The sequence below is a fragment of the Phragmites australis genome, chromosome 17 (assembly GCF_958298935.1).
Source record: "Phragmites australis chromosome 17, lpPhrAust1.1, whole genome shotgun sequence".
Classification (NCBI taxonomy): domain Eukaryota; kingdom Viridiplantae; phylum Streptophyta; class Magnoliopsida; order Poales; family Poaceae; genus Phragmites; species Phragmites australis.
Genome location: NC_084937.1, coordinates 18,448,722 through 18,462,804, shown reverse-complemented (window position 1 = coordinate 18,462,804; position 14,083 = coordinate 18,448,722). Strand labels below are relative to the sequence as shown.

The 14,083-nt window shown below is 52.1% G+C and overlaps 1 protein-coding gene, 1 non-coding gene and 2 pseudogenes across 2 annotated transcripts; 2 read left to right on the top strand and 2 right to left on the bottom strand.

Moving 5' to 3' along the window:
- The first annotated feature begins 3,654 nt into the window (after nt 1-3,654).
- On the top strand, nt 3,655-4,795 carry LOC133896937 (UDP-glycosyltransferase 90A1-like; annotated as a pseudogene).
- Nucleotides 4,796-5,403: 608 nt separating this feature from the next.
- On the top strand, nt 5,404-6,221 carry LOC133896936 (salt tolerance receptor-like cytoplasmic kinase 1; annotated as a pseudogene).
- Nucleotides 6,222-9,921: 3,700 nt separating this feature from the next.
- Nucleotides 9,922-9,994, bottom strand: TRNAK-CUU (transfer RNA lysine (anticodon CUU)). Its single transcript has one exon. It is a non-coding gene; the product is annotated as a tRNA-Lys (tRNA).
- Nucleotides 9,995-10,535: 541 nt separating this feature from the next.
- On the bottom strand, nt 10,536-12,979 carry LOC133897494 (U-box domain-containing protein 19-like). Its single transcript, XM_062338239.1, has one exon. It carries the CDS (start codon nt 12,879-12,881, stop codon nt 10,788-10,790), a length of 2,094 nt encoding a protein of 697 aa, XP_062194223.1. The 5' UTR covers nt 12,882-12,979; the 3' UTR covers nt 10,536-10,787.
- Nucleotides 12,980-14,083: the final 1,104 nt, after the last annotated feature.

Sequence of the window (14,083 nt, the reverse complement as noted above, 5' to 3'; positions counted from 1 at the left end):
CTTCTGGTGGAAAGTTGTCACTTTCGATATACCTGTAGCAATATCAACAGTCTCCAAACAATGGGTCAAGTCATATTGATTCCCATATAAAGGCTCAGAGAACTAGATGTTGTTCTTCTTGTACTTGGAGACGCTTGTTCCACTCGATGTGTCACTGAAATGCTTCGATGCAAATAGTGTCAGATCGTCAATGTCATTCACCCTGCACCACTCTAGCCTTCGATCCAGGATATTGCACTTGTAGATCATACTGCTATAGGTAAAGCGTCATACCTTGTGTAACATGTTCACCATGGCGCTGACCATGTGCAACTCACCGTTTGATTCCAGGTAGCTACAATGGCTGAGCTGCGTATGTAGCAACAGTGATGGCAATCAGCTTTGTGGTTGGGGTTGCACCAGCGGCGATGTTTCTGCAGATGGATATATCTCCTGTGCAGTCAATTGACAAGAAGCTATCTTTGCAATGTACGACGGAGTCCACAGAGCATTTCAGGTAGGTGTCGAGCAACGTCCACGCATTTTCAACCCCAACCCAGTAGAACATGACCCCTGTGGACCTCGTGAGCACAACCATGGCCACACACTCTTGACCATCGGTATCAGACAACGCGGAGAGCACAATCTCATTGAAGAACACGTGTCTCATCTTATGTAGCATGATGGCACTTGTTGCAACCGTGTTATTGTAGTCATCATCGGGATGGAGCACCTACCGGCCATCCACTTTAGACACACATGTTGAGGAGGACGTCGTTGCGACGTGCTCATCGGTCGGCGAGAGCTAATTGATTGATTGATTGATTGACTGAAGTTTCTAAATTGACAGTACATGCGAAAAAAATCATAGAGGCTATGGTTTCTAAATTAATTAGGAAGGGAGATGATTGTGAGCGATTCCAAATTAATTAATAGGAAACTGACCACATCTAGAAGGATTGGAGGCTAAATTTGTTCCCTAGTTGATTGCATGATTTTTTTTTTGAAAGAAATTAATAACCAGGATTAATATGAGCAAAATTTGGGAAGCAAATCAACAAAAACAATGATTTCTCAACAGAGTGATGGAATGGTGGAGAGACAACACAATCTCGACTATTAAATTCATATCTAAGGATCTAGATAGTTCCGTGAACGCTTGTTAGGATAGACATATGATTCGCAATGGTTGATGGCAACTCATTCTCTGTTATTGGATTGAATGAAACACTATCAAACAAATCTTGATTATTAGATTTGTTAGATGTTAACAGATTTAATGATGTTGGTTGTTCTGTGGATATTTTTAAATGTGTATAGGATTATTTCAACTTGTATTTTTATAGTTTATAGATTAGTTTTCGGCCATTAATGTTTCTCCTTGAAAATTTCTTTTATTTCATTAGGAAACACGTGGGCGCGCGTGTGACAATATTTTAACACGGAAGTTTCACGTCCAATGCAAAGGACAGCAATGGAATATAAATGCCCATCTTTTCAAGGCAGGAACGTGCTAGCCAGTAGCCAGTATTGATAGGCGAAATCTTATGTGCAAACGTATCGTCCGTGCAAACATGTAAACTCGGTTGTGGACCGTCCGATCCGCATCCCACAGCACGCTACGAGCCTACCATCCTGCCACAGTTTTTTTTTTTTTTTTGCAAAAAACCCTGCGCTATTTGTTTCGTCACGCCTCTTGATAACGCTTCCTCTTCCCCACTGCCGCCATATCGTGAGGAGCATCAGCAGAGGGTAGCGGTGTGTCAGGTGGGCGGCGCTCGACGGTTCAAGCTCACGGGCTCTGTCCATCGCGCACAATGTCCTGGCGCAGCTCCCCGCGGGCGCCACCGACGTGTTCCTGCACAACCCGCTCGACGCCAACACATACAAGCTCATCGTCCTCACGCGCCGCCGTGTTGCCCGGAGCCTCGCTGGCCACCGTGCGCCTGTTCCGACCACAGGCCATCCGCGAGACGGCTCAGGCCATCCGCGAGACGGCTGTGAGGGTGCGTGCGTTCACCACGCTCAACTCGCCCAGAGACATCCAGGAGCAGTGAAACGTATTTGCGAGGCGGCAGCTGGGCTGCCACGAGAGGAAGGAGAAGGTCAGGGCACTACAGGTCGATTGGGCTCGGGTAAAGCGCCTACGTGGTAGGGCGACACAGGTAGGAGTGTTGGATGGGAACGAGAAGCCGCGCTGAGGGCGGGCGATAACGAGCTACGATCGGAGCAGAGGCGGCATGTCGTCAGCGCATCTCGACGCACGAGGGCTCCAATGGAGGGCACGACTAGCTAGCAGAGGTCCTAGGGGTGGTGCAGGAGGAAGGAATTGAGCCGAGTGATTACCAGCGATGAGAAATCGAAGGAGGCAGTGGCGGCAACCCGATTTGGACGTTTAGGCCCCGACGGAAATCGAGGCTTGGGATGGGGCAAAATGAGACTGGGGGATAACGGTGGTCGTAGCGGTAAGCTCAGTTTGGTCAATGGGGCACAAGGAGGTGGGGGCGGTGGTGGCCGGAGCTCAGGAAGAAAGGGCCAACGAGCCGCCTCGAATCGAAAAGAAAACACGAACCACCAGAAGAGCCCAGGCCTCCGCCAGATCCATGATGGCGCGGACCGCATCGCCGCCGATGTAGCCCACTTCAAGCAGTTGAGGCGGTGGTAGCTATGACTAACAACATGCAGCGCATTGTCGACGTCGAGCTTCCAGCACAAGACGGCACCCACGGCATCCATGGCCTGCAGCACCCAGGCCACCACTATCCTCGCAGGCGATGCCCCTCAGTGCGCCCAGCAAGCGGTCGAGGTGGACCACGAGCCATGCTCTTCTTCTCCTTCCTATCTTGCTTGTCTGTCCTTGTCAGTGGGCCTCATGGCTATCCCCTCTCTTTGTCTCTCCTCTCCTTATCTCTCCACTCCGGCGTCCAGGCCTCACCGCCATGCCAAACAGGCTAGAGGACACTGCGAGTCTGCCCTCTGCCAGAGGCCACAGTGAGCCTGTCGAGGGCCCAGGACCGCTTCGGGGTTAAAGAAGCCGTCAGCTCACCCGCTCATCCATCTCTCTCTCCTCTTGCCGGTGGTCCATCCTCCTCTCTATCTTCTCGCCTAGGTGGAGGGCCTAATCGTGTGCGCCACCACCGTCACCTTCTGCAGCTGCTCCTCCCGACGTGGCGGCGGCGGGGACGAAGAAGCGTCGTCAAGAGGCGCGACAAAACAAATAGTGTAGGGGTTTTCTGCAAAAAAATGTGGCGGGATGGTGGGCTCACAACGTACCGTGGGATGCGGATCAGGGGGTCCTCAGCGGGTGTTTGCATATTTGCATGGGAAGATGTGTTTGCACAAAAGATTTCACTGTATTCATAAGAACATCTTTAATAGTTATAGATAACTCGAGAGTACACTTTTTAAAATTTATATGGATCTCGTTATTCAAAAAAATTTATATCTTATAGAGGAGAGATGTGCTAAAATGACTTGTAAGAACTAACTTTTTATCTCTTCTAGTACTTACTTTTCTCTTTACTTATAAAATATAAAAAATCATATTAGTCAACTAATATTTAAATTTAACTCAGAGATAACAGTTATCCATGCCTAAAGATGCCAATCATATTGTGCGGCTCGTGAAACGGCGACACCAAGATACCTGATAGCAACCAGCCAACCAGCTCCCGGTCCCGGCCATGGCATCTGCTGCTTCACCTTTGTCCTGCCGAACCCATGACGCACAGGCGAAGCTCCCCCACGTCGTCATCTTCCCGTTCATGGCCAAGAGCCACACCATCCCGCTCACCCACCTCGGGCACCTTCTCCGCCACCGGCAGCTCGCCGCCCTCGACTCCCTGTCGTCGTTCCCGTTGTTCGTCCACGCCGTGTCGCTGCTGCGGCACCGGTTCGAGGAGGCGCTCGCCGCCGTGCGGCCCCCGGCCAGCGCTGTCGTGGCCGACGCGCTCTTGTACGGGGCGCACGCGTCCGCGGCCGCGCTCGGCGTCCGGACGTTGACGTTGGCGTTCTTCGGCGCCAACATGTTCGTGCACGTCATCCGGGAGGTGTGCTTGCGCGAGAACTCGGCCGCCGTGCTCAGCGGTGGCGCCCCGAATGCCGTGTTCACCGTGCCGGAGTTCCCGCACGTCCAACTCGCGCTCGCCGACATCCCAGTCACGTTCAACCACCCGACGCCGACATGGCCAATTCGCGAGATGGCCGCCAACCTCGGGAAAGCCATAGCCGACAGCCATGGCCTGATTGTGAACTCCGACGCCATGGAGGGCCGCTACATCCAGCACTGGAATCGGTACGTTGGGCCGAGGGCTTGGCCCGTGGGACCGCTCTGCATAGCCCGGTCAACAGAAATGCAATGGGACGGCATCAAACCTCTTGGATGCAGTGGCTGGATGCGAAGGCTGCTGCGGGCCAAGCCATGCTTTACGTCGCGCTCGGCACACTTGTGGCAGTCCCAGACACTGAGTTGAGGGAGGTGGCAGAGGGGCTGGACCGAGCTGGGGGTTGGACTTCCTATGGGCGGTGAGGTCGTGGACGTCGATCTCGACACAGGTTTCGAGGAGCGCGTCCAAGGCAGAGGCATGGTGGTGCGCGAGTGGGTGGACCAATGCGCGATTCTTCAGCACGCCTACGTGAAGGGATTTCTCAGCCATGCGGGTGGAACTCGGTGCTGGAGAGCATTAGTGCCGGGGTGCCATTGGCGGTGTGATCGATGAGCGTCGAGCAGCCACTCAACGCGAAGCTGGCTGTCGAAGAGCTGAGGGTAGGGATGAGGGTATCAGGGAAAGACGCCACGTCCAAGGGTCTACCCTAAAAAAAAGTTTGACTATCTTCTCTCCTATTTAAAAAAGTGTAATCCATGTATCGTCAGCCACAGTCAGACGGCCGGACACAGTATCACCGTCCGATCGCGCCCGCTCGCCCGCACGAAGCATCTCCATCCGACCGCACACATGCTCCCGTTGTTTCTCTCGTCTCCCGAACTACCTCCCCCCCTCCTCTCTCATCCTCGTCTACTCCCCTTCTGCTGCCCGCGCCCCCACCCCCTCCTTCGTCCCCGCCGCCTACCCTCCGTCACCGCCCCTAGAAGCTCCCCTTCCCCGTGCAGGCTGCCATCCCCATCACCGCACCCACACACCTCCGTGCGCCGTTCGATGTGCCGCTTCCTCGCCCTCACCCGCACACGCCATTGACACTATTCCCCTTCTCTTCTGGCTCCCTCATCTCTCTCACGCGCCCCGTTACGATCTAATCTCCCCAGCCTCCACTTTTCTCCTCTCTCTCTCTCTCTCTCTCTCTCTCTCTCTCTCTCTCTCTCTCTCTCTCTCTCTCTCTCTCCCTCACTATCCAACATCTCCATCCAGATCTGCGAGCTCCTCCATTAAACCGCTGGATCCAGAGGGCATTCTGCACAATGGCACCATGTACCTCACGCGCCTCTCCGGCGTGCTTGCCGCCATCAAGGTCCATCGCACCAGTGAGTGCCTCCATCGCTTGTTCTAGCAGGAGCTTGACGCGCTCCTCTGCGTTCGCCACCCGCACATCGTCCGCCTTCTCGCCTTCTGCGACCAACAAGGTGGGTGCTCTGCTCTATTCTGCTTTCTCGCATTTGCCTCCGGCATCTGGGCAAGCAGATTGTAATGGTGTGTGTCATGCTGAAAGGTTGTGGTTTTGCTCGATGCAGAGGAAGGTGTGTTGGTGCTGGAGTTCACGGCGAACGGGAACCTGCACATGCGGCTCTACGGCGGGGGCAAGGCTGTGAGGACGATGTCGTGGGCGTAACGGGTGTCAGTGGCATTGTAGGTGGCACGGGCACTCGAGTACCTGCACGACTGGTGCGAGCTGCAGGTGGTGCACGAGGATATGAAGGCCTCAAATGTGCTCCTGGACGCGTCAATGTCCGCCAAGCTTTGTGATTTCATGTTGGCACAGATGGGGTTCTCTGGAACTGTCTAGCCGCGATCGTCCGCACACAACATGCTCGGTCCCTTGGCTACATCGACCTGCACTACATCCGCTCCGGCGTCGTCACCAAGAAGAGTGACATGTACAGCTTCGGCGTCCTACTCCTCGACCTCCTCACTGGCATGGAGGCCTTCTGCGCTGAGGAGGGCCGCCTCCTGTCCACTGTCCTCAAGTCACCGCTCAGGGCTAGCACCTCGTGCGATGTGTGCGGGCTGGTTGACGAGAGGCTGGGCACCGCCTACGACATTCAGCTGAAAAAAAAGAATGCAAGGTGATCAGACCTCCCAGTTTGTTTTAAAATGTCATATGATGCAACTCATTGCTTGATGAATGATGGGGCTGGGTATAGACACCTTGCAGTTGTTTGGTTAAATGCCCAAACAAAATAGTGACAGTGAAGAAATGTATCTTTTATGCAGTGCATTGTTTTCATAGGAAGGGGCCATCTGTCTTCATCACTTTGTCACTTGCCTGTATATTAGTTTGTCACACTGACACTAAGATACATGGTGGATTCTAGGTGGTCAATTCTCATAATGCAAGTTGATATTTGCATCTTAGTGATGGTTAAGTCATCTCCCCTGTGGATTCCACCCCGATTTCAAAGCTCATCACAAACTCTCTTTGGTTAGTTTCGCCATTGTATAGGTTCAGTCACGACATCTTGAACCCCAAGGGCCACGACCGCGTTTGCATGCCCGAAGACAACAGAGAGGTTTGTTCTATCACCTGCAGGCGGAGAGGCTCCTCTAATCCTCACCGGTGAGCCACCTCTAGGTCCCTGCTTTCACTGGGTCCCCTCGAAGGCCCTTGCTGAGAGGATGTGGACTGGCGAAGGGACCTAAGCTCTTCGTGTAGCTCCTGAATATGCTTGTTAACTTCCTCCAATTGGCGTCTGTATTGTGCATTGGTGACTTCATGAGCTCCAGCTCTGCGGCCCCCTTGGACGTTCGGTGTGATCACACGATCCTCTAGAACATCCGGCGTGATCACTCGATCCTCCCGAGTGCCTAGTGCAATTGCCTCAGATGTTCCAGTTCTGCTTTCTCTAATTCTGTTGACTACAGGTGCCTCGACTCTAGGGGCCTCGCACGAGGCTCCGTCCCCTTCGATCGTCGTAGCTTCTTCTTGCTACTAAGGCGTGGTTGAACCCCCTTCGTAATTCTCAGCTTCCTGCGTTGTTCCCTTCCTAGTCTTCAGCGGCATGATGGATCACCATGTAGTCCTGGGTTCGATCCCCACGGACGGCGCCAAATGTTGAGATTTTGATCGCAACACAGTGAACATTAGACTCATAATAGTGGGTGTAATAACTGTTTCTTGATATTACATTAGTTAGGTGGGAGTATTTATAGTCATACCTCAACTACCCCAATTACTATTACATTTATGACCCTTATCTACAGGAATATTCTACTTGATATTAGGAATATCTTGGAATATTCTTAGGGTATTATAGACAATGTACATTTGCTAAGCCCTAGCCTAACTGAGTTTGACATGTGTCCCTAAAGACCCACGTCAGATCTCCCTTCGGGGCTGCTAGCGAATTCCTTTTGGGTATCTTCTTGCCAGATTCTTGTTAACTCGTAGGTTTCTCTTAGGGTACGTCTTTGTTCTCTTGTCGAAGATCTTTTCATTGCATCCCTTCATCCTCCGGGCTTCGATTTTCGTTCTTCGCCTGGGCTTCGGCCTTCGCCTCGCATTTGGGCTTCGCTATCGCTTTCGCTCTTTAGTGTTCCTTTCTTCATATGCTCCCTTCGTCCTCGAACCTCTAGTCCTTTGTCGTGCGCCCTTCGGCTTAATCCCTGTAAAACATAATGAAAACATTTCTGTAGCAACATTAGCCTTGCTACTTTGCCTTTGGAGATTGGCTAATGTGGCCGAAGTCAACAAAATGGGGGTCAATATGGTACCACTCCCTCAACAGGAGTAGAAACAAACTATTAAGATCTACAATAGAGTCATACCGTGATGAGATTCATCCAACAAATGCTTCAGGATTTAGAATACGAGAAAAGTCGATCAGTTCATTAAGATAAGATCTAGACATATCTATATTATAATTATCTTTTTTTAAGAATAATAAAAACAAAATATGGCATATGACTATTATCTTAAAGAAGACTTAAACCTGTATAATATCGTGTCTTATTCTTCGAGACACACATTTGATAATCAGATAGCTCTACTGTAAATAATTATTTACATAATCAACTTTATAAAATCAACAGTCGTCGCTCTTGTAGATCGCCCGAATCCGTCGCCCTCCAATCCTCTTCGTGGCCACCTTCTCAAGCCCCAAATAAACAAACCCGACAGTGCCGAGATGAAGCACGACACCATGCTATCCTCCTCTCCAGCGCCGGCTTCACCACCAACCTCCCGGACTGCCTCATCCCACAGCTGCCCACTGAGCTTCGTGCAGGTAGAGACGTGACTGTCGGAGCGCATGCTACACAGGACGCCATCATTCGGGTTTGCGCATCTCTTGTGCCACATGGACCTCGCCATGGATCAAGCCTGAGGCCACCACCTTCTATGGACAGCCCAAGTCCAAGCAGGGGCGTGCAGTGGAGGAGAAGACGAAAATCAATTTTCTACGTTGTGGCATCCATGCAAGTAGAGGCTCTAATTGTAACATTTTTCTTCGAGGCATCGCTCTCTGCAGCGTGTGGGCATCAGTGCTTCATCTCTTCTTCAAGCATCGGTTTTTTCCAACACAGTGGCCGCTCTAAGAAACTTACACTTGTGTTGTTTTCAAATGGATAGCTAGCAACCTCGGATCAAGCAACAGGCCAATTTGTGAGTTTAATTCCGGTCCAATTCTTTAACGCAAGAGGCCACCGTCCAAACAATTTTTTAACCATGTCGCCCGTGACGCGGTCACGAGACCGTGCATCAGGACTCCTGCATGCTCCGACTCCGACGCGAGATCTCACGCAACATAATTAATGCTAGGTTAATCAACAGCACTAACCCAGATTAATTAATTTAATTAATCAACTAACACAAATGGTGCGCTTCACGTGACCCGCTACTGGTGCACCAGAGCAGACACGTCGGGTCTGAATGCAAGCAGATCTACGCAGCAGTGGCAGACAGTTCAATCGGTAATTAAATTGACCGCTATTTGATCTATCAGTGACTAGGAGAGAGACAAATCAAAGAGGAGGGCATGCTTCAGAGGATCCTAAGGGTATGTACAACGCAAAGGTGTTTAGATAGAGGCTTAACGAGAGATGATAAAGAAACATTTGTATAAGAGTCTGAACCTATAATGCAAATTGCTAATTTTTCACACTAATCTCTGCACTTAAACCGTCATTTTTCATGATCAAACGACTCCAAGGGCCGACGCCTTTGCGAGCAGCGACGCACATATAAACGCTGATGCCAAGCTCCATGGTGGCATGAAAAATTAGCAACCTTCCATAAACGCCTAGTCACATATACGCATTGTACGTGACTTAAAATCTTCCTCTTTATTTTTCTTCTTTTCTTCTACTACTCTTTTTCCGCCTCTATACTAAAAAATTTGAAGGGGTGCTTTGCAAGCTCCCAACAGCATCCAGAGCAGGAGGCTTTCTTAAGGCTGGATCCACATTATAATTTTAAGGCTTTTGTTGAAGGGTCCACCGTGGCTTTCCGGATCCACCGCTTGTGCGTCAGGCCGGGGACAACTCAGGCGAGAGTACGAGTCTGGTGTCTAAGTGATGGATTCGTTGTTGCCGACTTGAGCTGTGCCGCAATTACGTCGTAACACGTACGTGCACTTGACATGTCAACGCTGTTGATCGCAGAAGCTGGACGTATGATTAGTCTGAGGAATCGTTTCGGTGATGTGGACTAGGGCTCTAGTCCATTGCAGTGCAGAATGCGTCGTTGGCGATACTGCAATAGGGTAGAACAAAAAAATATCTGAAGGGAATGAGCAAATGCTAAAAAAAAAACAGCTAGCATAAAAAACCCAACCGCCCACCGTGGGGCTCGAACCCACGACCACAAGGTTAAGAGCCTTGCGCTCTACCGACTGAGCTAGACGGGCTTTGCGAGAGCTGTTAAACTTAAGGGATTTAATTACCACTAGTAAAACACTTCTGTAGCCATCGTCGCTGCTACGGACAGAGTAATACTGGTGTCGTTACCGTACGAACCATGGAAACTGTTGCTTGCCTCTCCAAGCTGAAAACGCACGAATATGACCTATACCAATCACATCGACCGCTAGCATTTCAAGTTGGCACGAGACACAACCCCATATGTTAAATATCAGTAATACTGTAAAAATGTAAATATAAGTTTATTTATAATTGCTATTGGTCAAACTCTTTAGCTTTGGCTATCAATATCTTTAAAAAATATATAGATTGCTGCTATTAGATTTATTATAAAAATACTTTTATAATATATTTTATAGATATTGACAGTTATATAATAATAAAATAATATATTTTATAGATATTGAAAGTCTTAGAGCCCGTGACAATATCGTAATGTACTTATACTCCATATCGGAGGGAGTATGATGCTTTTTTTTCTCAGCGAGAAGCTTTTTTTCTTAGATCTTTTTAGCATCAAAAATCCAATTTGCATCGTAGCTGTTCATAATTTAACACAAGGCAACTTGCCACTGGTATGTACAGGTACAGCAACAACTTCTAAACAGCTACTGCAACTACCTATCAGAAAAAGCTCACAGCAGATTTCTATATACTTTCAAGTGTGTATCTCTATCTCTACAGCAATCGCAGGAAAAAAAAGGAAGCTAATTCGTTCCCAGGTCCTCTAAAACACGAGCTGAAACTGAAACAAAAATGGTCTCACATGACGCATTGCAGCTATAGCACGCGAACGACACGCTCGCCGGCCTCCGACGCCGGCGCCGCAGGCTGGCCCATCTCATAGTGCCGGTGGATCAGGTTCAGCAGCGCCCTCGACCTCTTGCATGTCTGCGGGCTGCCGTCCGCGACGAGAGAGTACAGCGACGCCATCAGCCCCGGCATCCTGCCCAGCAGAGCCACCACCTTGTCCCCGCCGTGCCGGCACAGCGAGACCAGCAGCGCCACGCAGTGGTCCTTCCCCGACCGGGACCCCGACGCAGCGAGAGCCTCCGCGACGCGGGCGACAAGGTCCGGCCGCGCCAGCACGGCCAGCGCGCCCACCAGTTGTTCCGCTAGCCTCGCCAGTAGCGCGATGGCGTCGCTGGCGAGGTCGTCTTGGGTGGTGGACAGCAGGGCGGAGAGAGCCGCAACGGCGCCAGCGCCGACGGCCTTGCCGTGGTTACCCGCGCACTGAAGCAGGCCGTAGAGGCTGAGCATGGCGTTCTTGCGGCCGCGGGCTGCGCCGTCACGGATGAGTTGCACCAGCGTCGGGATGGCCTCCGGGATGCGGCCGATCTCCTCGGCACGCTCGGGGTTCGACGAGAGGTAGAACAGGATGGCCGCCGCGTTCTGCTGCGCCTCGGCCCTGGCACCGACGTTGATAACGTCGACGACGAGGCCCACGCCGCCGGCCTCGAAGAGCGCTGTCCGGCCCCACGGGTGCTTCGAGAGGTTCAGGAGGGACGCCACGGCATTGTCCTGCACGGACGCGTCCGTGGAGGACAGGAGGCACAGCAGCCACGGCACGGCGTTGGCCTCGACGAGGCGCGCACGGTAGAACACGTTGTGCTTGCAGAGCTTGCGGGCCTCGCACGTCGCCTTTCGCCTCTCCGCCGTCGACCCCGTCGACAGCTGGGCGACGATGTAGGCGACGGCGAGACGGGCGGCGCCGGCGGCGGCCGGCCCGAATGGCACCGCTGTGTTGCCGAGGGCCCCGTGACGGTGCCCGGAGCTCGTGTCCGGAAGCGAGACGCCGTTGCTGAGCAGCATTCTCTCGATGATCCCGCGGAGCGCGGCGTTCGGGACGACTTCGGCGGTTCGGAGCCTCTCGCCGGTGACCGGGCACGTGCGGCACCCGGCCTTGAACCACTGGGTGATGGACGCGCGGTCGTACGTCTGGCCGGTGGACACGGTCACAGGATCAGTCATGAGATCCAGCGTGATCGGGCACTGCAGCGCGTCCGGTCTGATCCAGTCCGGACACCTCGCCGGCAGCGCAGCCGCCGACGCTGCATCCCCCTTCGGATTCCTGTCGATGTGATCGAACAGCACGACGCGGCAGTACACTAAAAACGCCGTTAGGCTGTTGATGAGTACCACGTCGTTGCTGCGGTCGTCGACAGCGCCGTCCAAACGCATGCGCAACTCATCTTCCAAGAAGGCGATCTCCTCCGAGCACTCCAACCAGCTCCTAACCCCGATGCAGTTGAGCAACCGCCTGGCGTCCTCGGCGTCCGGCGAGATGCCGCTCTTGAACTGCTCCATTATAGACCGCACGCTCCGCGCCGTGCGCTCGTCGCCGGCGTCCGGCCGCACCACCATGCGCCACGCTTGCTCCGACACCAGCCGCGCGAGATCCCCGGCCTCCACGGACACGTCCACGACGCCCCTTGGCAGCACGTCCATGGCGGTTGCGACAGACCCCAGGACCCCCCGGAGCTCAGACGCAGCCAGCCCGGCGTTCACTAGCACCCAAAGCCGCGCGCCCCGCCGCGCACAGTCAGTGAGGAGGAACCGCAGCTTCTGCATGGCCACGTGCAGCTCCGTGAGCCCCAGCACCGCCGATGACGGCAAATCCGTCGCCGTAATCGTCGCGTCCTGGATCTCCTCGAGGAAGGCGAGCAGTAACCCCGCGATTCGCACGGCCTGCCGCACGCTGCGGCGGAGCACGGGGAAGGAGCCGGCGTCACCGGCCCCTCGGCTCGCCATGTCGGCCGCGAGGGAGAGGAGGGAGGCGAGCAGCGGCCCAGGCGCGATGCCCTCGCACGGGTACACTGCCGGGAAGGAGAGAAGGCGGCGGCCCTTGGGCTGGTTTTGAAGCGGCGGCGGCATTGGCGGTGAAGCTGGTAACCGTCGAAGAATGGGAGTGGGCACATAAAACGAGTGAGGAGAGAGGTGTCGAGGTGGGCAGGTGGCCGTAATTCGCAGCGCGGGCGGATATTTATAGAGGAGGCAGAACACGTGTTGCGAGTAGGGATGAAAACGAACGGAAACGATCGGAAAAACTTCCTAACCGTTTTCATTTTTATATTTTCTCTTGAAAACAGAATCGAAAACGAAAAAATTAGAAGTAGGTATAAACTCAAGAATATCGGGATATCAAAAACGAACCAATCCAAACATAAATAAGCGGGTATCAGTTAGGAACCGATAATTTAAAATGAGAACACCGATTTGTAAAATAATAATTTCAAACATCGATACAACACATAATTAATTCATACCAATAAAAGTAATTTATATCATACATAGATGAACCACGTAATGACATAAGTATCAACTAAAAAACAGCTACCATGTCGTAACTCGAGTACTCGACGTAACATACAATCACGCAAAGACTGGGATTGGAGGTGAACAATATCAGAAGGTCAGCAGCCGACTGAGACTGGACCACTGGGATCTGGTTGAACTTTGGGATAGGGGTTATGTTTGGATTGACCGGCCGGGCTTGGCATGTGGGCTACATTGTGATTTGTGAAGTTTGATCTCAATTAGAAAAACGAGAAAATCTAGATTAAAAACAAAAAATCTGAAAACGGTCTGAAAAACCCTATAACCGTTTTCATTTTCACATTTCCTCTCGAAAATAGAATCGAAAACGGAAGAGAAAATATAGAAAACGGATCGGAACGGAACGGAATTTATCCCGTCCGTTTTCATCCCTAGTTGCGAGGGAGGAGGCACGTGGTGACACGTGGAGAGCATGAACGGGTTGTTTCTCCGATAGCGGCGGAAGCTTGTGGCATACTGTACGTATGTAGCAACGGAACAACGGCGTCATGGCACTTGGATTGGCAGCTTCGGCTAACTCTATGTCTCATATTTTATGTGTCACCTGGATATTTTTCCTAATTATTTTTTGAGGTTTGCCTCGAATTTATTTTGTTATTATTCGGAGTACATAACAAACGGTTCAACTCTTGCAGGGTTCTATAAGAATCCCGACGAGCATGCACAACGACACACACTCCGCTCTTGCACCGCACGCGCACACGCACGCACATGTGCGTAAGGCACGATCCGAACCGGAA